This window comes from Prosopis cineraria, unplaced genomic scaffold (assembly GCF_029017545.1).
Source record: "Prosopis cineraria cultivar Desert tree isolate PC_DT_omini unplaced genomic scaffold, ASM2901754v1 PC11, whole genome shotgun sequence".
NCBI lineage: Eukaryota > Viridiplantae > Streptophyta > Magnoliopsida > Fabales > Fabaceae > Prosopis > Prosopis cineraria.
Window position 1 is genome coordinate 4,589,095 of NW_026555342.1, and position 21,095 is coordinate 4,610,189.

Genomic DNA, 21,095 nt, shown 5'->3' on the forward strand with positions numbered 1-21,095 from the left:
TTAAATTATTAAACAATTAATCCCTTAAAAAATACATTACATTTTTAAATAAACAGAGTGCGTTTGCTACATACAAGTGACTTGCGAGTTATACATCATACTCTAAGTTCTAAAAAGACGAAAACACTCGTGGGCTTGAGCTATACTATTCGGACCTGTTCGTTAAACATTGGTTCGGAGGGAGTCGAGAAAGTCGTCGGATGCGTGATCGTCACTTTCAGAAGGACTATAAGGAACTCGTAGTGGCTGTGTCTCAGCATCGGAGTCATATGGTTCTTCAACAACAAAATCTTCATAAAATGGGGTTGAAGCAGAATTGTCCATAGAAGAAAATGACTCAAGATCTGTATTGGACGCTGTGCTGCCCCTAAAACTGAGAGTATAATCTGTTGGATTGGAGGCTGGGACTTCTGTAGGGTCTTCATCAATTCTTTGCACTTGCTTTTTAGCAGGGCAACCAAAATGAGTACCATGAGTACATCTGTAATAGCTTCTGCACATTGACAACACATCATTAGCAAAATGATGCATATATTGAAGTAATAAAGCTTTTTTTTTTTTTTTGGTAATTAAAGGCGGTGCTACCTTGGATAATTGGATCATAGAATTTCTTTCTGGCCATCTTTCCTCCATTTTATTACATCTGCCAGAGGAATCTCTTGATTTCCAGGTGAGAATGTTATCATTGAAACAGTCATTCTATGACACGGGAATTCAGGTTAGAAAATCCACCAAATTTTTTTGCATGATCTTATAAATAAATAGAGCTACATGCAATGCATTTATGTATATATACTTCTCTCCGTTGGCATTTTGCTTTGGGTCCTTCAAGGTCCTCACACCTAAAGGCTGTAACGACTCATCCTCTGTCTTCACTGCTATGATGATTTTAACACGGCAGGGGAATAAAGGGTTTAGGACATTCACACTGAAATCAAAACCTCAAATAAAATTAAAAAAAAAAAAGATACAGTACTACCTTGATCATCGTCAATATCATCATCTACTCCGAATTGAGTCATCAAGTCAAACTAATTGTTCTTGGAGGACTCCGTTACGCTGGAGGCCTGGGTGCCCGTGTGACAATAACTTGGGTGGTTGTGGATGCCTTCATAGGTTGTTATAACATAACTTGAATCATCCCTATCTCTCTCAACTCTCTTTCTCACTAGGCATCCATTCACCGAACACTTGTAGTAGTTCCTGCTAGCACATTCTATAAGCATAAGCATGTTCCAGGCAGGCTAGCAGTTTCCGTTTATGCACATTACAAAAACAAAGCGACAAGGAATTAAAACTTCGTGAAGCATTCATCTTTCCAACCAATGATCATCATCTCCATGTTTCTTGTTATTAATCCTATTACAGCTTTCTTTGATAGCTTTAGGTGCCATTTCCTTCAACTCTTCAAAATTTCTAGGAATTGTCTCTCTCACAGTAACTATCATATATTCCAAATTCCCTATACATTCAAATTTTTATGATTTTACTCCAATATTTTGGTTGGCCATAACCATGAGAATCATTTCTTTTATTGTAATCATCATTCTTTAAAAATTAGAAATCTAGCAAAATTTATGACATTATACATGTCAATCCTTATTCACACATATCTATTACTTTATTGCCCCTATCTTACATAAATATATCTATGATCATCTTAGTTCATTTTATTTTCTATCACCCAATTCCATTCCATTCTTATCATTTCTAGCAAAAAGAAGGGCTCTCACATATATGTACGACGAGTACATGTGGTAACAGCGCATGTACAACAAAACCCCCATGTTGAAAACTCTCAAGGCCAGATCATTAAGCATTTGTATGACTACATCAGTCACAAATAGTTAATAAATAAATAGCATCATGGCGCGCGCATATCAACCTACCTGGGGTAGGGGCTGTTCTTCACGGTCTTCTTGCCATACTTTCTCCACCTGTACCCATCGTCCGACATTTCTACCTCTGACTTTGTTCTGAATCGAATTCTTTGTTTAACGCCCTTCCTCTCCTTACTACTGCTAATGCCTTCTAAAACACGACCAAATACTATAAGCGCTCAGAGTTAAAATTGAAAAAGCTGAAGAAAGCTGCACTAGCTCACATTGAAACAACAACCTAATTTAAAAATAGAAATTCAAGATCATGATAGCTACAGAATTACCTAGATCATTGTCAATATCATCATCATCTACCCCACATTGAGTGGTTAAGTAAACCTGATTATTCATGGATGAATCTGTTACACTGGAGGCCTCTGTGCAAGTGTGACATCCCTTGTATGTGATTTCGACAATGGTTGGGTCTTCTTCAGATCTCTGCACTCGCTTTTTAGCAAAGCAACCTCCTTCAACACATTTGAAATAGCTCCTGCACATTGACACCCCACAGTATGAGCCAAATGATGCATGCCAATTGCAATAATTAAGTTTATCTCTTTTCTGCTTTTTTATTGGGTAATTAAAGTGGTGCTACCTTGGATTTAGTCTGTCCTCTGTTTTCTGGCCATATTCCCTCCACTTGTACCTGTCGTCTAAAGTATCTTCACCTTTAGATATTTTCTTTGACGCTGAAAAGATCATTCTGTGATACAAGAATTCATGTTAGAAAAATACACCACACTTTTGTATAAGCTTCTAAATAGAATTGCCTAAAATTCAGTTATGCACATATATACCTGCTGATTCTTTCAGTGTTTTGCTTTGGGTAATCAAATAGAGTCTGTAATGGCGTCATATCTGCTGTGATAGATTTTAAATAGGTGAAGGAATCAAGGGAAATTGGAATACTATAGGTATAATGTCAGCTTATTGATGAAAGGAAAATAAGTTATGACATTCAGTTCCACTCTGGGAAAAATTAAATTAATATGCATGTAAATTACCTGGATCATCGTCAATATCATCTTCATCTATCCCAAATTGAGTCATTATTTCTACATGATTATCAATTGAGGAAAAGATGCAATCAAACATAGATGGCCGACAGGCTGTTCCCCATTCTTCTTTGCTCCATTGGACTGCATCCCACCATCTGGTTTCTCCCATAATGACCGTTAGATTTTGGCTTGACAGTTCCATCTTAGAAAGGCTTTGGAGCTTCGGGCAATTATAAATTGCTATACTTTTCAAGCTTGAACCTATTTGACATTCATTGGAAATGTTGATCAACTCGGGAAGATGTAGAAGCATTATCTTTCTCAATTTTGGGAGGAAAATCTCTCCTTTATGTTTGAATGATCTGTCACTTATCAAGGTTTTTACTTTAGAACAATCCTTAACAATCAGCTCCTTTAATAGTGAAAGATTGCCTAAAAAATCCAGGGTAAAGACAGTTGTTAACTCGGGGCAATTTTGCAGTACTAAAGACTTCAGCATACCCAAAAAGCAGTGAGGTGGCATTGGCCCTTCCCATATGCTTCTTAAACTCTTCATGTGCGATATATATAAGTACAACAAATGTGAGAAAACATCGTTAGCACTATCTGATTGTCTTCCATCAACAATGGTTTGCATTTCTCTACATTCTGCCAACATACAAATACGCAGCTGCTCTAAATTCATCAGTTTAAATTCAGAGAGATTCCTGATCGTCTTATGTCGCTCCAGGAATAAGGCCTTACTGTGTCTAACAAGCTTCTTAATTCCATTGGGTGTATCATCACCATTTACAAACTTCAAGCTACAACCACTTCGCTTAAATTTTGCTTCACACGTGGATGGTGTGCATGATATGATCCTTTGCATGTGCCTACCAACAATAAATCTAAAATCAACCTCAAATATATGGTCTGGCACGAACTTCAAAAGTTCCAAATGTGGGATATATAATCTCAGGGTCAACAAATGCTTTAGTCCCAATATCTCTGGAAGAATGTCTTGTACATTTTCGTACCATCGCTCATCGTCAGGGTTCACATCAATACTTAAATTTAAACCCTTGAGTTTTGAGATTACCTTGGACGGAATGATTGTTGAGCATGTATATTGCTTGCTTTTCTTGCCACGATATTCATAGAAACAGAGGAACAAGCTTTGGAGATTGATCAACTTTTGTATCTCTTTTGGCAGATGTATGATTTGAGTTCCATCAAGATCAAGCTTCTCAAGTTTCTTCAATTTTCCAATCTTTGATGATAATTTCATGAAGCATTCACAACCTTTCAAATATAGTTCTCTGAGCTGCTCCAACTCAAAAAGAGAGTCTGGTAGTTCTCTTACATTAGTGTAAGATAAGTCCAAGATCCAAAGCAAGGGCATTTTAAAGAAAAACATATCTGGGACTCTCGTTAAATCAGCATTTTCCTGCAACATTAAAACTTTGAGTTCAGGGCTGCTTGGAGACGAAGGTAGCTCAAATAGTTTATTGTTTGCAAGTTCCATGTGTACAACATTATGCCAGAGCTCATCCTTTGGTGGCTCAGTCAACCCTAACCCACATTTTTTCACAAACATGGGGGTTAGGTTGTTCAATGCATGCAAAATAGCATGACTGTCTTCCGGTAACTGAACATGCTTATCATTTGATTGAAGTAAGATAGAGCGATCTACAAGCTCTCTCAAGTTATCCATAGCTTTGCAGCCATCCGCCAACCGATAAGAAATCCAATGATCCAACAATTCATTTGGAAACTTCCCGGTTCTGATATCAGGAATGAATAAGCAGCTCATGAGGCAATTTTTTAGTGTTCGATTCATATCATTCCAGATGAAATTTATGAATGCAGTAACCATAACTTTGCTTACACCCTGAAACATATTCAAATTGTAAAATGGTTCGAGGCAGCGCAATTTGTATAGTGCAAGCTCCCAGAGTTTGACATTTGTCACATTCTTCAATGACTTTGCCACAAGGACAATAGCCAAAAGATGGCCACCACATTCTTGAACTATACGCACAGCAATTTTTTGGATGGCACTAGATCTAAAAACAATTATATTGTCTACATTCTGACAAAATACTTTCCATGGCAACAAATGATCTTCTGTATTGATTGTTAAATTCATTGCCATTGTCTTTTCATCATTTGCTTGCTTTTGAGTTTCAATGGTAACGAACACCGTCACTGCCTCATTTAAACATGCAGGCAAGTTCACTTTCCTCAGATCTAAAGTTTTCTCAGCATGATCCAACAGAAGCACTAAACATTTCTTGTTGATCATCTTTTGGAGATTACCCAGGCTAAACTTCTGAAGCTGAAGCTGCAGACGAATTTGTTGTTCAACGAGTACCTCTACTTTAACTTGGCTTGGATACATCGACGCATCAACCCACAAGACTCTATGAAAGATTTCATTAAAACGATGCATATTCTCCATATCATTGAAAACTGCTTTCATTTTTTGGAATATTTCTCTTTGTTCAGCATTATTTCTGGTAGAGATCATGACATGGTGAATGTTGCGTACATGTTCATCCCCAGAAAGTAAGGTTTGAACTAGTTGATCAACAGCAAGATCAATGGCTAAACTGAGCATAGCATCTGGTATCGTTCCAGCTTCTATCTCATTATCCATGATCATTTCGATTGGTGCAAGTCCTTCCAAATAATGAAGCGGGTCCTCCCGGATTAGACTATACTTTTCTTCTACTGAACCATTAGCATTTGAAAGTCGATGAATCCAAGTCTGAAGTTTGCTATCATGCACTGATCTCATAGGGTAACTCAGCCACAAGCTGACAAAATCTCTTATTCTGTCTAACTTCAAAATCCTCTGCTTTCTGAACAATGGGGGAAAGCCAAGTGACTCGGTGTAGGATGACAGACCACCCTCCATCAGACTCCCAATATGATTTGTTGTGTTTTCCTGCCAATAACTTCATTAGAACTCCCATGCAATATCTATGAAGAACCAACCTAATATTTTAGTCAAATCCCTTACTGCATAGGATAACTTATTTTGATCTAAATGTTTGTTTTTATGGAAGACAAAAAAGCTATGTTACTTTTAACTATATTGCTCTACTGAATAATTATAATTTTTTTCATTCCCCTAAAAAATTATTCCTTAAGCCTGGATTTGAAATAAATCATTTATACTTTAATTTTTTTATTATTAATTTAAATCATTATTTATTCTAAGACAATAGTTAAAAAGTAAGATCCAAAGAGGTTAAATCTGATTTTTTTTCCAACTAAACTAATTTCAAATATTTAAATCAACAAATACACCCAACAATATTTGAATCTGATCTAACCTGATAATCATATAAAAAAAAAAATTAAATCAACAGACCCCCAAAAAACAGAAATCTAAGGCAATAACCGTATAATATATAGTTATATATTATTGTTCGAGAAAGCAAAGGGAGGATTCCTAATTCATAAACGCTTGAAACTGAAGAAAAACAAAAGAAATTAAATATGGATGAGAAGTACATACCAAGCAGGAAGATGTTGTTTCTTGTGTTGAAGAAGCCCAAACCTCCGCTAGTAGTTGAGTAGAGAAAAGAGATAAGTGGACTCTGCCCTCTCAAGTAGTGTAGTCAACTCAACCCCTTGCACTTATGCTCTCCATCCATAGTGCAACTGCTTGACCCACTAAAGATAAGTGGAAGCTTGCATGTCAATTCGCTTTTTCTATTTTATTTTTTTTTATTAAGAAATATTTGTCTTGTCATTTTGATTTTTTTTTTTTGCTTCCGATTTTTTTTTTTTTGCCAGCCCTAACAATATGATGGAGTTTTACTTAAACATGGCCCTTTTCATTTTCAGTGCACCTCAAATGTTTTTACTCAAGCTAATTACATAGATTTTGTTTTAAGTTTGTATGAAAATTCTATATATTTTTATTTTTTAAAACAATGAAAATATTTGTAAATTTCATTAAAATAAAACATTTTTTTAATTTTAAAAATTTACACAAAAACATGTGGTAAAATAAATATCAAATCATATAATTTTTTAGGGGTTAGATAGACCTGCATAGACCATTTTTATTGGCCTCAAATGGTTTTCAATTCTATTGAAATTACATAAATTTCTCCTTTATCTCAAAATATGAAAAAAAAAAACACCAAATCAAAATTTATGAAAATCACAGTGTTGTTTATCTTGAGTTCACCACTCTAGTTTAAAAAATTTTTAAAAATCCTGTCTATTTTATTCTTTCTCTGTTTCTGACTTTTCGTAGATAGTTTCTCACTTTCTTTTTAGGGAAAATAACATTTAAAGACTTTTGTGTGAAATTTATAATATCAAATAAGGATCAAAGGATTGTAGAATAAATAGCAAAATGATGAAATTGCTTCTCAAGTAATTAAAAAAATAAAGAAATCTCACTGTCGTCAACTGTTAGACCACCACCGGTGGCAAAGTCGCAGGAGCTCCTGCCTCCAGCAGCAGGTCACCGAAGCTCCGGCGCCAATAACATTTTATTTAAAAAATAAGTTTTTTAGGTGACTAATAGAGGATTTGATCCTATGATCCTTGCCACTTAAAAAGTTTGGTAGCCTTTTAATAACATATAACAAAAAAAATATAAGTTATAAATTAAGTTTTTAACTATTTTCATGTAATAACGTAATGATGTGTTGTTAATTTATAAACGGAACTTATTATTTTACAAACATTATTTATTAATTTAATATGAATAATTATAAATTAAGGACTTTTAAACTTCATGTATTTTATTTATTAAACATTTTAATATATTATTCTCAATTATAAATAAATTATTATTAAAATTAAATAAATATTTATTAATAAATGACTAACACGGAATCATAAAACTCTCAATTTTTTAATTTGTTAAAAGACATAATATATATAGCGATGACGACTTGTGAGAATAGGTCCTATTATTTCGGCTTTCTCTCTCAAGTTGAGAAGCTGCGAGGGGAGGGACCAAGTAGTATTACTCCTTCTTCTATTATTGAGTCTTCACGCAATCGAAAGAGCATACCCATACATGATCTCTGGGGCTCTTGTTTTTCTTTAACCAAGTAATAACTTCGCTCCTATCAAGTAGCTCCTAGCTACTGCGTTGTACAACCCTGGACCAGGTTCTGGAAAATGTGGTGGCTTTGTTGTTTTCTCAGACTTGTTTATTTCTCTGTTAAAGGATCCAGTCTTAGTAACCAGCAGTTACTGATTCTCTTCTTCCTCCAATTAGTTCGTACCTAGCTAGCTAGTGCTTTTTCTGGGGGGTCTTTACATGGTCAAATATTTCTGACATGCTCATGTCTTCTCTCCTTCTATCCCCGGGAACAAGAGAAGGTCAAGTGGATTTGGTGCTGCTATATCCATCCACGGCTAAGAGATTCTTGCAGATATTTTCCTAATGTGAAACCAATTAATATTTTCATAATATTATCATTATTATTATATTTATGTTACTGTTCTTTATCTTGTCTGTTTGTGTCCATTAGGCTTTTGACCTTTAGTATTTGTGAATGATTGACTCTCACTTTACTTGATTAATTCCTCTCGCTCGTAGAGTTTTCTCGCCAGATACTTAACACGTAATTCTCTTTTTTGGCCAAAAACACACACGTGATTCTCTTTGAAACCTCTCATAAATTAAGTAAATTCTCGCTTCATTTTTCTAATTTTTAATTGTAATTATCCCCTGATTTTTTTCATTTATTTTATTTTAGTGAAAATACTACATACCGCGATACCACTTATATGGACGTTGAGATTTGAGACTGAAAATTCATATTATATCACTCATTTATATTATACCACTTATTTTATTGAAATTTATTTTATTTTGCAAACAGCCAGAGCCTGCGGGATCCCCGTGAACTAATGAAGCTTACTACTCTCTGCGTTCTCCCAAATTGTCAGTTTTTTTTTAATAAGTAAATTTTAAAAGTTAACCACATTTATGTTTGAAGAGTGGTTTTTACAAGTATATCAAAATCAAATCATATTTTTTGGAAAGAATTTCATGAAAAGAAAATGAAAACGAGAAGAAGACGACTATACAGAGCTAATCAGAATTCAGAATAGATCCTTATTACAGGTTCGATGGGACGCTTTTTTTTTTTAAAAAAAAAACATTTGTGATCAGATTCCAAGTTGTGAAGAGTTTTAAAAAGCATAGATGACCAGTAAAGTAGCAATGTGTGCATGTGTGTGTGGTTGGGCAATCCCTTTTTGAAATTGGATGCAACAAAAGAACAAATTAAAAAAAGGGGACGTCCTCGTTTGCTTCATGTTGAGCCAGCATCTCAGGATGAACCATTAATTTCACTTCATCAGCGTCCGATGCATTGTTAGAAATTCAATTCTTCATCAATTACGCCCCATCTCTTCCACTCTGGCAAGCATCACGGAATACATACACATAAACACAACCTATACATCAAATTCCACAAAACTGGATAATTGTTCTGTGTCAAAACTCAAGTCTCGATTCCAAAACCCACTGAAGAAAATGACTCCAGATCTGAATCGAAGAAGGTTGACTTGCCCCTCTGATTTCCGCTGAAACTTAGAGTAGAATTTGTTAGTTGTTACACAGGAAGCTTGTGCCAGCGTCACTTGCCCATTCCCTATGTTACACAGCGATCATTAGAGGTTTAATTTGAACCTTCTTATTCTCCCAAGTCATTCCTTCGTTCGAATTGCACTCCATTTTGTAATAACAATAATAAAACGAGCAGCACTAATTTAATTCATTATGTGCATTATGCTTTTTAATTTTTAAAAAATGAGCAACAAGCAACCTTGTAATCTGTCAAATGTGCAATAGGTATGTGCCTATAATGTGTTCCAATGTGTTTCAATTATTACAGGTCTACCTGATTCGCACATATCATAACAAATTATACCAAAATGAAAATACTAAGATTCCAAAAAAACTACATTTCCCAAGCCCTGACAAATAGATATATTAGCTACATAAGACATCCCAAACCAGGGGAAAAAAAATTGACAACAGCTTCTCTTGTATTTAGCATTCTCTTGCTTCAAGTGAAAAAGCTTATGACAAAAGAAACCACAAAAAAACAGTTTATTTCTTAACAATCTAAATTTATCAGCTTAGCCAACAATAAATTGCACGTTACATGACAGTAATATTCCAGTAGCCAGAATCGATTAAGAAGCAATATTCAAATACCGAAGCTCAAAGCTAAAAACAGAGGTTTAAACTCTATTATAGGAACCAAAATTTGAAGGTTGAAGATTCAGAAGAGGCCAACAACAATAGAGGAAGCTTAAGTCCAGTCTTACACCCTGTTTTATTGCTTCAAACTTGACAAAACAACAAGAGAAGCCGGACAGAAAATCAATCCGAGACAACAACAGAAGAAGTCAACACTAATCTGTTCGATTGCGTCTTCCACGGATCTTCATCCACGGTAAATCCACCGATGGAGCTTTTGCGATCTTCTTTCTTCTCAACAGCACCAAACTCTTACCCTTTTATTTTGATCTTTTTATTGTTAATATAATTTTGGATGTACATTGCCAAAGCTAGCATTAACTGAAGTTGTACATGCTAACATGATTTATATTTGGATACTTTTTTTTTTTTTAAATCAGGTTGACATGCTAAAAACTTATTTAGATAATATAATTTAAAAGCAAATTTAAATATATAATGAGAAAAAAAGGCATGAATTTTATGATATATATATTTTTGTGACTAATTTAATCTTTTAGAAAAAAAATATATAATGAGAAAATAATTTCTTGCAAGTTGAGAAATAGTATTTATTTAGAAAAGTCTGACCCTCCTTCGCTTTCTCTTTCTCCATCTTACGAAGATAGGGACAATAAGGGTGCTTTGTACTGTGATTATCTTTTTCCCCCAAAGAAAGATGCTAGTGTTCTGATTCATAGGAGCAGAGAAGGAAAGAGAAGATAGTGTGCGTCTATAGTCCATACATTTCACCTTCTATTAATTGTTTGCCTACCAAAGATGCACGGGTTCCTTGCGTTGTCCACTACTTCACACACTTCCAAATGGTTCAGGGGCTAAGATTTCCATTGGAGAGTTGCATAATTTATTTACCACTCTTTATTTTTCTTTCTTTTTAGTCAATAATTTAGACAATAATAAAGGATATTATATGTAATTTATAAAAGAAAAAATTATATTCAAATCCCACAGAAAGAAGTTTATTGTTAAGAAGTCTTATAAATTTTATAACATACTTTCAAGTTTTAAATCTTGCTCATTGACAAATTGACAAATATTTAAATAATATATTTTTTATTAATATATTTTATAATTGTAATGATAATTTAAATTATAATACTTCTTTTCTTTTTTTAAAAAAACCATATTTACTCTTTGATGAGATAATTTGAACACACACGCCTGCTGCACGTAATATCATCATAAAATTAAAAAAAAAATCATTGAATAAATATTTATATTTGAAACGATGATTTAGAACTCTCTTATTTTAATCTTGTTTGTAAAGAGATAATTGTTTTTTTTACCAACAGTAAAGGGATAATTGTTGAATAGATTCATCTAATTCATGTGCTCCTATAAATTAAACTAGCACCTACTTGCCACTACCAATGCAAGTCGATAATAATTTCATGACAACCAATGTACCAAAACCTTTCTTCTAGCTTAAACAACACAGGTACGGTATAGATATACAAGGATTTAATCTAGTGGAGCAGAGCCACGTAGATTTTTGTCATGACAAGCAAGTTTGGGATAAAACAATTCTGTACTTTAATGAACTGACAGGATCAAGCATCTCTGCATAAAGGACGTTTCACGAAAGCAGAGACAAGAGAAACAAACTCCAGAGTGACCCTGCCCTTGGACCTTGTGTTAATGACGAAGTTTTCAGGGTACTTCCTTAACAGCATCAGTAAACCATACCAAGGCTTCCCTTTGGATTCGGGACCGGTCCAGTTATCCGATGACAGATATCGCCTTACTCGACTGTGGTGCCACACATTTCCATAGCGCTCCAGCAACTGCACAATCAAGTCCAACATTATCCACTAGACAAGACAACTGAACTGAGCTTTCCATGCATGATGTTTTTTACAAAATCATTGATGTTATATTATAAGTCATAAGAATCAATAAAGTGATAGCCAATGGAGCGAAGCGATCGAGCAGAAAGGGTCAATTCAGTGATAGTTAAGGCATGCACTCGGATTTAGTAATGAAGGCTGGAGGATAAATGTGAAACAAGTTTACAGGGAAAGCAACATGCATGCTGACTGGTTCGCCATGTCTGGAATCAAGCAGAACTATGATTATGATGTTCTTTTGGAGCCTCCTCGGTAGCTATTGCAATGGTTGTATTGAGATGTCGAAGGCGTTTCATACCCTCATGTTATTGCTAATTGAATAATATAGTTTGGGCTTTGTCCCGTCTCTCATAAAAAGAAAAAAGAGAATCTATAAAATGTGTGATCTAAATACAAATAAACCTGGGAGACTGCAATATGCCTGACAAATCAGTAGCCCAAGAGATGGAAAATTATGTCAATGCATAAGCAAATTATTACCATAAGCATAGAGGTTGGAGACTAAGGTGATCTGTTCTATTATTGGGTAGAAAATACAAACTTTAAGATGAGATTCTTGTGTCATCTATTAAAATGGAAAAAAAGAGTTCTTCTCCCATTCTTGCGACTCAACAAATATCGAAAAGGATAATGCATTGCAGAGGCGTAAAAACAATGGTCAGAACTCTGAACTAACCTCTGTATGAAATTTCTCCATAGGCATCCATTCCCCAGAACCATAAAGATCAGAGAGAACAGTTGCTACTGATGATACTACATCCTTTTCTTCCAACTGTTGAAGCTGAAGATTATCAGCATCACAATCTACTCGAGACCTGCCTTTTGCCTTCTTATCTGCAGCAACTGATAATCTTAGTGAAAGAATTCAACGGAAAGGTCCAGGTAAAGAATTGTGAACTAGACTAATAGCTGGAATCATATGCGTAAGACTTAAGAATAGAAACAACGAAACAATGGTTATTTTAATTTGAAAAGAGAAGACATCAATTAAGAAAAAATAAAAGTTATGCCATACGCATGGCTTCCATGTATTAATGAAGAAACTGTCGAAGACCTCAATTCTGTCTGTCTGATTTCTTCAAAAATTTTAATGAGAAAAGAAACTCAGTTCCGTATAAGTCCATATTCCACAATGGATCACACCCATCAAGAGTTTTTACCTACACTTCTGTTTTGTGGCTTTAGCGCAATCTCATTTCATGTCCTTCACACTGTTATTTTACAAGTGAACATACATTCACTAGCCAAAAGGGCACAATGCGTGTGCGGAGCTGAAAAGCAAAGGAAGGACAGAAAGAGCCAATTGCCTTGATTTAACTGAAAGAGCAACCTAACATAACTAAAAGACTACATAAGCGTCGACTGAACTGCATATCATTGCAAGTTTGCAACTGAACACAAAAAGCACAAAAGAAAAAATAACTTGACAAAAAGGATGGGAAAAATTCATATCAACATATTCTTGCTTATCCCACAGTTTCCCAGAGGTTTTGAAAGAAAAAGTTGTTGATCAAAAAGTTCCATGTAAGTCTAAAGCAATAAAAAACCTAGAATTTTATTACACTAGAATTCTGAAACATGCATGACACTTCTAACTATTCTGGGGGAAAAATCATACCAAGATTAAAACCATGACCTAAATAATTACAAAATTCAGCACATTCAACAAAGCTATATCATTTATATATTCGATATCAGGATTTTATTCTAAATTTTATAAAAAAAAAGTATATGTTTCAAGAAATTAATTTGACATTCCTTTTAAGAAAAGTAGTTCCTGTCAATCTGATGTATTTAAAGGACAAAACAGAAGAAAAAAAAATATGGTACTGCAGTGACAAGAAAAAAAATATGGTACTACTATATCCAGCCTAATATAACATGTCTGCCTAAGTTTTTCTTTTCTATATTGTTTATAGATTATAGATGACTACTGCCTGTGAGTCTCTTGACACTTTGGTAGGATTAAACTCTGTCCTGACATGGCAAGTGTCACAAAACATATTAGCCCAATAGGAAAAAAAAAAAAAATATATATATATATATATATATATCACCCATTTGTCGTTTTTGATAAAAAAAAAATATTATAGCCCAATTACCTCATCTAGAACAAGATAACAGAGCTAACAGGAAGACAAGTAAATAAGCAACTGGTAAGAGAAAAGGAATGAGCTAACAGAGAGAACAATTACTGCATAACATGATAAATAAATTGCCAAACATATGTCAATTATAAAAATTAGGACATACTAAGATCTTGATATTCGATGATTCTACGGGCACAAATTCATATGTTTTAAACACCGTTACACTTTAAGAGATCAGTGTAAAGACCCTTTATATGATTTATGTTGACATGACAATCCAAGTCCAATTATCACAATTATAGTCAACACTGTCAATATATGGTCAGAGTTTCACAGTCATTTTGGATCCAATGCACGCCAAATTTCTCAATAATTTGTTAGAGAATATAGAATTTAGATATTTATGAACCAATTGTTTGTTATTCTCCTAACAATCTAACCTTCCGAGAACCTCTTGTGCGTGTTTGGATAACCAAATTAATCAATTATAAAGGTTAAAATCATGATTTTATAAAAAATATATCCAAACACCTTTCTTACACATTAAAATCAATTATGAATTCAAAACCAAAATTTTCTTAAGAATATATAAACACTCATTATATATGACAAAATTAATTATAAATTCAAAACTATGATTTTCTTAAAAATATCTAAACAACTTTATACATGCCAAAATCAATTTGTAAAATAGTTTATATGATTTTCAGATTAATTTTTAAAAAAGTATAATTAAAAAGTTGAATTAAAAAGAAGGTAATAATAACTTACGAGATAACTATGATTTTGGATTCATAATTAATTTTGACATGGATAGGAATGTTTGGATATTTCTAATAAAATTATAATTTTGAGTTTATAATTAATTTTGACATGTTTAATGAATATTTGGATATTTTAAAAAAAATATATATTTAGATTTATAATTAATTTTAACATGTAATATGTGTGTTTGGATACATTTGTATAAAACCATAGTTTTACATGTTTTTCAATTTTTCTTTTTAATTTTGATTAAAATAAATTTTATAAATTAATTGTATAGCACATAACATAATCAATTATATTTAAAATTAATAATATTATTTAATTTTTTATAATTAATATTTTTTTAATGGAAATCCAAATTGCCCCTAGAAGCTAAAATTTTGAGCTTTCATTTGAACGGCTCTAATGGGTCAAAAAAAAGAAGTAAAAGCTGTTTTAAATTTATTTTATCCAAAGTCCAAACACATACCAATTTACTTCGCCAAAGTTAATAAAAGGGTGCCAAACCCTAATTGAGACATGGCTGAGTTTTTCTTTCTCATTTTTTAATGTGCTTTTCACTTTATTTGTTGCCGCAAATTCTCGGGGTCAGCAGCCGCCACATTTTCGTTATCCTCCACTGTTCTGATTCTGAAAGTTATCAAACTCCTCGCAAAAGATTCTGAAACCAAAGGGGCCGATGTCAGTAGTCAACGTTGTTTTAAAGTGCAAGGGCAGGGACCTAAATAGTTTAACTCTTGGCCACTGAAACCAAAACCCAAAATATAGGAACTTGAAGGTTCTATTTTCCCTAATTTTAAATAAAAAATAGATATAAAATTACCCGGATCAAAGTCGTCGTCGTCATCGTCATCATCTACCCCATGTTGTATCAGTAAGTCGGCCTGATTATTCATGGAGGAATTTGTTGCACTGGAGGTTTGTCTGCAAGTGTGACGGCCACAATAGGTGATATTGTAAAGGAAAGGCTCCTCGTCATCTCTCTGCACCTGTTTGGAAGCTAGGCAACCCTTGTGAGTGCATTTGTAGTATCCTCTGTGTATAGAACACTTGTAGCATCAGCCAAAATATCTGATTGGGATATAAATTACGATTCTTGGAGAATTAGAAGAGGAGGCACCTTGGAAATTTGCCTCCAAGAATGTCTTTCTGGCCATATTTCCTCCAACCGTATCCATCGTCAAGAGACTTGGATTGCTTTGTCCATCTAGAAGTGACTTCTCTGTAATTTGAGGATCAGTATTAGAAAATAAGAACCACGTTGTTATAAGCTTACAAGCCGAGGTAAATAGAATACAAACAGTTACACCCACACACCTCTTCTAATAATGCATTTTGTCCTTGAAGACCTCGTCATTGGATGGTCGTAATGGCTCATCCACTATTCCCCCGTCTTGTGATAGCATTTAACAATGACAGTGAATTAATTAAGGTAATTGTCATCTCATTAATACAAAATCAGCATAATTAAGGAAGTAAATGTAAGTTATGGCACACATACTAACAGTAAGAACTTGTAGAATTAAAATCAAATATTGACAGATTTACCGGGACTGTCGTCAATATCATCTACCCCAAGTTGAGCGATCACGTCAACCTGATTATTCATGGAGGAATTGTTTACACCGGAGGCTTGTGTGCAAGTGTGTTTCCCAGAATAAGTGATACTGTAAAGGTGAGGCTTCTCGTCAATTCTCTGTACTTGTTTGGTAGCTTGACAACCCTCATCACATCTATGAGTGCACCTGAAATACTTTCTGCGTATGCACCACATGTAGCATAAATGAAAAGAGGCTTACATATAGTTAACCAAAAATAAGTCATATATAGATGTGAAGTAGATTATCCATGATTCATGGAGAACTGAAAATCGGTTGTACCTTGGAAATTTGGAATTACGAACTAATTTCTGACCATATTTTTTCCAAAAGTATAAATCGTCAAGAGACTCGGATATTATTGTCGTTTTTTCCTTGGTCTTTCTATAATACAAGAATTATATCAGAAAATACAACTACATTGTTATAAGTCTACGAGCTAAGGTAAATGGCATATAGTTATGCATAGATATACCTCTTCCCGTACTTGGAGACCTTGACACTAGAAGGCTGTAATGGCTCACACACTACCCCGCCTGTCGTTGTGATACGACGACTCGTGTCCTCAGGGATCTTGCCAATGGAAGACTGCAATGGCTGGTCCGCTGTCCCCCAGATTGCAATAACATTTCACAAAGATAGTAAATTATAGCAATTGCCATGTGGATTATTGGTAATTCATCATATATTTAAGGAAGTGATTAATGAAGTTATGACCTACATAGTAGCAACAAACAACAAATAAAATTGAAATCAATAGGTTTACCTGGACTGTCATCAATATCATCATCCAACTCCAGTTGACTCATAATGTCAGCCTGTTTATCTATTGGAGAAAAGATGCAATAAAAAATAGATGGCCGGCCAATTATTCCCCATTCTGCTTCACTCCATGTTAATGCCTCCCATCACATGGTTTCTCCTTTGATGACTTTCAAATTTTGACTTGACAATTCCATTTTTGAAAGAGTCTGAAGTTTTGGGCAATCATAAACTCCTATATTTTCCAAACTTGGGCCCATGTGTAATCCATTGGAAATGCTGATTAGTTCAGGAAGATGGAGAAGTGTCATTGTTCTTAATTTAGGGAGGAAAGTACCAACTCTCACTTCGAATGATCTGCAAGATATCGAAGCACTTATTTTTGGACAATCTTTGACTAGAAGAACCTTCAAGAGTGAAAGGTTGCCCAGAAAATCCAAGGTAAAAACAGTTGTTAGCTTCGTACAATTGTGCAATTCTAAGGTCTTCAACATGCCAAAGAAGTTCTTGCAATGAACTCGTCCGTCACAAATGCTCCTCAGATTCTTCATGTACGATACACTCAACACCAACAAACAGGGAAATATATCCTCAAATACACTTGAGCATCTTACGTCAACAATCGTTCGCATCTCTTTACATTCAGCCAATATACAAACTTGTAATTGCTCTATATTCATCCTGCCAAACATTGAGAGATCCTTGATAGACAAGTGTCGATCTAAAAACAAAGCTTTGCTGTGTCTAATAGCACTTGTTATTTCATAGGGGACATCAACACCTTTCACAAACTTCAAGCTACACTCACTTCATTTAAATTTTTCTTCAATTGTGGGTAGTGTACTTGAAATGATCCGTGACATATGTTTCCCAACAATGAATCTAAAATCAAGCTTAAAAATGCGAGCAGGGATGAGATTCAACAGTTCTAGTTCTGGAATGTACAAATTAACGGTTTGCAAGCACTCTAATACCAAGATTTCTGGTAAAATGACGTGTAAATTCCCTTGCCATCGCTCATCATCAGGGTTCACATCAATGCTCAAATGTTTTAACCCTTTAAGTTTTGAAATCACCCCAGAAGGAATAATCGTTGAACTCGCATATTGCATGCTTTTCTTGCCACGATACTCATAAAAACAAAGAATCAAACTTTGGAGATTTGTCAACTCTTGGATCTCTTTTGGGAGATGTGTGATCTGAGTCTTGTCAAGATCAAGCTTCTCAAGGTTCTTCAATTTTCTAACCTTTGAGGATAATTTCATGAAGCGTTCACAACCTTTCATATAGAGTTCTCTAAGTTGCTCTAACTCAAAAAAAGAGTTCGGTAATTCTCTCACACTAGAGTAGGACAAATCCAAGATGCAAAGTAGGGGCATTTTGAAGAAGAAAAGGGGTGGGATTTTTGTCAAGTCAGCATTGTCGTGCAGCATTAACACTCTGAGCTCACCACAATTTGGGGACAAAGGTAGCTCAGACAACTTATTGTCTGCCAAATCAATATATATAGCACTATGCCATAGCTCACCATTTGGTGGTTCAACCAACCTGAACTCAGATTTTGTCATGAATAAGGGATTCTGATTGTTTAATACTTGCAAGATGGCACATGTGTCTTTTGGAATTTGAATACACCTTGACTTGTTATCCTGTAATCGCAACAAGGCAAAACGGTCCACAAACTCTCTCAAATTATGCTCTGCTTCTCCTGTAACCACTAATCGAGAAGAAATCCAATCATAGATCAACTCATCTTCAGGCTTCCCAAATTTAGAAATGAATAAACATGATGTAAGACAATACTTTTGCGTCTTGCTTAAATCATGCCAGATGAAGTTTATGAATGCTTTAAGCATGACGCTGCTCTGGTCTTGAAACATGCCAACGTCGTGGGAAGGATGGAGCGAACACAATTTGTGCAGAGCACGTTCCCAATCTTCAACATAATTTGCGTTCCTCAGTGACTTTGCTACAATGACTTTGGCAAGAAGATGACCACCGCATTCTTCAACTATACGCACGGCCATTAATCTCTTGGCAAAAGATGATTCTAAAATCGGAGTGCCAATGTTTTGACAGAAAACCTCTCAAGGCAACAGGTGATCCTCTGTGTTGATATTCAAATCTTGTGCCATTGTCAATTCACTATTAGCCTTCTTCGAAGATTTACTGATAATGCACACCACAACTCCCGCAAGTTCTTCTTTGGGAAAACCCATTTTCCTTGGATCTAAAGGCTCTTCGGCATCTCCATCCACCAGAAGCACTAAGTACTTTTTTCTTGACATCTCTTTTTCGATAATTGTTATCAAAAAATCGTCAAAGCCATCTATCATCGGAAGATGAAGTTGTTGAGCTATCAGTTGTTGAACTTGGACCTCCGCCGCAGCCTGACTTCGGTAATCTGAGGCATTGATGAGTAAGACTCCAGCGAAGGCTTCATGAAGGCGATGCATAATATTCTGGTTGTTCAAGACTGATTCCATCTTTTCAGTGACTAGCCTTTTTTCAACTGCATCTCTGGTAGAGAACAAGACATGGTGAATGCCGAGTGCATGATCATCCTGAGACAGTAAAGTTTGAACCAGTTGATCCACAACAAGATTCGTAGATAAAGTGAGAATGCCTTCTGGTATCACGTTGTTGTTAAGCAGTAGACTCCAACATCTTTCCACGCTCTCCAATATGTAGAATGGCAAAAGGCCTTGGAAGCACGCAAGGGGATTTTGACTGAGAAGGTGGTTCAAATCTTCGAGAGAATGCCTCTTCGCATTTGAAGCTTCTCGAATCCAGGCCTTGAGTTTGCTATCATGCACCGTTCTCATGGGATAGCTCAACAGCAGCCTGATGAAATCTCTTATCCGGTTCAATTGCAGCTCCAAACTCTCTCTCTTCTCATCTCTAAAGGTCGATCCAGTCGGTCGAAGGCCAAACTGCTTCACTGTTTCAGCTTTGGAAAAATCTTTAGAAAGATTTTTTGTTTCTATCTTGGGAGAATCTAGCGTCTCTGTTTTCCCAAATCTCTCCGAGTTTTCCATTTTGGGAAGGTCGAGTGGCTCTGCTTTCACAAATGGCTCCACTTTTCCTACTTGGGAAAATCAAATGTTTCCCCCTTTTCTATTTTCTCCATTTTCACAAATGGCTCCATTTTGGTGACAACATGAGCTTTGCCATCGTTATTTTTCATTTTTTCATGGCTACCCTCTATGGAATCTCCAAAAAGAAAATGTTTCCTGCAAAAATAAAATGACGACAAGGGGGAAAACAATTAGGGTCATCCAAAAGTATTACATCTGAACATAATCGATTCATTGGATAGCCTCTCCATTTGTCTCCATCTAAAGTTCTGACGTATCCAGATCGATTATGGATTGATTCCCACTTACAATATTTTAAGTTTAGTATGATATAATTTTTAATACAATTGACAATTAGCATTGAGTAATATTTAGTGACTAATACCGTAAATAAATCACCAAGCCTCCGCAGTCATCACTAATTCACTATGCGAACCTTCAGTGCACATATAATTTTTTTTTTGGACTTTGACTGCACATATTAAAATTTTCGGTAAAGACAAGTTGACATCATTAAATGGAATCAATCCAATAAAAGTAAATAGTAAAGATTAACTTTCGGCTAAGATACTTTTAATCTCTTAGTTTTTTTTTCTGCTAAAAAATCTTCTAGCTCTATACTGCGTATTTAATCTTTAATTTCATTCATTTTTAGCTTTCAAAATGTAGTAAAAACTTTCCATACTTGAAAATCATTATTTAAAAAAAAATGAGTGTGCCTGCCTCATCTTTTATATGAGATTTTGGCTATGCATCTAAAGTAAGAGTTCAGCTGCATGTTCTTCTCATTTATAGTAGAATAGATAAAAGCCTTCCTGTAAATCTAAATGATCTACAT

The 21,095-nt window shown here is 34.8% G+C and overlaps 4 protein-coding genes across 10 annotated transcripts; all 4 read right to left on the bottom strand.

Annotated features, from left to right (window-relative positions):
- Nucleotides 1-6,488, bottom strand: LOC129284803 (disease resistance protein RPS2-like). 6 transcript variants are annotated; one of them, XM_054920275.1, is made up of 10 exons: nt 6,384-6,488; nt 2,885-5,807; nt 2,678-2,741; nt 2,476-2,583; nt 2,165-2,370; nt 1,890-2,031; nt 980-1,203; nt 797-875; nt 586-699; nt 1-493 (listed from the first exon to the last, which is right to left on the bottom strand). In XM_054920275.1, the coding sequence occupies exons 2-7, from the start codon at nt 5,775-5,777 to the stop codon at nt 1,032-1,034; spliced, it is 3,585 nt and encodes a 1,194-aa protein (XP_054776250.1). In that variant the 5' UTR covers nt 5,778-5,807; nt 6,384-6,488; the 3' UTR covers nt 1-493; nt 586-699; nt 797-875; nt 980-1,031. The 6 variants fall into 6 exon arrangements, with proteins under 6 accessions (XP_054776250.1, XP_054776251.1, XP_054776252.1 ...); XM_054920276.1 differs by having other exon boundaries at nt 797-878; XM_054920277.1 differs by having other exon boundaries at nt 586-875; nt 2,678-2,738.
- Nucleotides 6,489-11,566: 5,078 nt separating this feature from the next.
- On the bottom strand, nt 11,567-15,998 carry LOC129285663 (FHA domain-containing protein FHA2-like). Its single transcript, XM_054921430.1, has 5 exons — nt 15,912-15,998; nt 15,644-15,809; nt 15,382-15,481; nt 12,639-12,813; nt 11,567-11,899 (listed from the first exon to the last, which is right to left on the bottom strand). Exons 1-5 carry the CDS (start codon nt 15,996-15,998, stop codon nt 11,666-11,668), a joined length of 762 nt encoding a protein of 253 aa, XP_054777405.1. The 3' UTR covers nt 11,567-11,665.
- LOC129284935 (transcription factor WRKY45-2-like) lies at nt 12,668-17,420 on the bottom strand. 2 transcript variants are annotated; one of them, XM_054920455.1, is made up of 9 exons: nt 17,185-17,420; nt 16,894-17,023; nt 16,701-16,802; nt 16,369-16,577; nt 16,138-16,201; nt 15,941-16,042; nt 15,644-15,855; nt 15,290-15,481; nt 12,668-12,796 (listed from the first exon to the last, which is right to left on the bottom strand). In XM_054920455.1, the coding sequence occupies exons 1-5, from the start codon at nt 17,225-17,227 to the stop codon at nt 16,143-16,145; spliced, it is 543 nt and encodes a 180-aa protein (XP_054776430.1). In that variant the 5' UTR covers nt 17,228-17,420; the 3' UTR covers nt 12,668-12,796; nt 15,290-15,481; nt 15,644-15,855; nt 15,941-16,042; nt 16,138-16,142. The 2 variants fall into 2 exon arrangements, with proteins under 2 accessions (XP_054776430.1, XP_054776428.1); XM_054920453.1 differs by having other exon boundaries at nt 16,138-16,213.
- Nucleotides 17,421-17,989: 569 nt separating this feature from the next.
- On the bottom strand, nt 17,990-19,207 carry LOC129285664 (disease resistance protein RPV1-like). Its single transcript, XM_054921431.1, has one exon. The coding sequence runs from the start codon at nt 19,205-19,207 to the stop codon at nt 17,990-17,992; it is 1,218 nt and encodes a 405-aa protein (XP_054777406.1).
- Between the last annotated feature and the right edge of the window lie 1,888 nt (nt 19,208-21,095).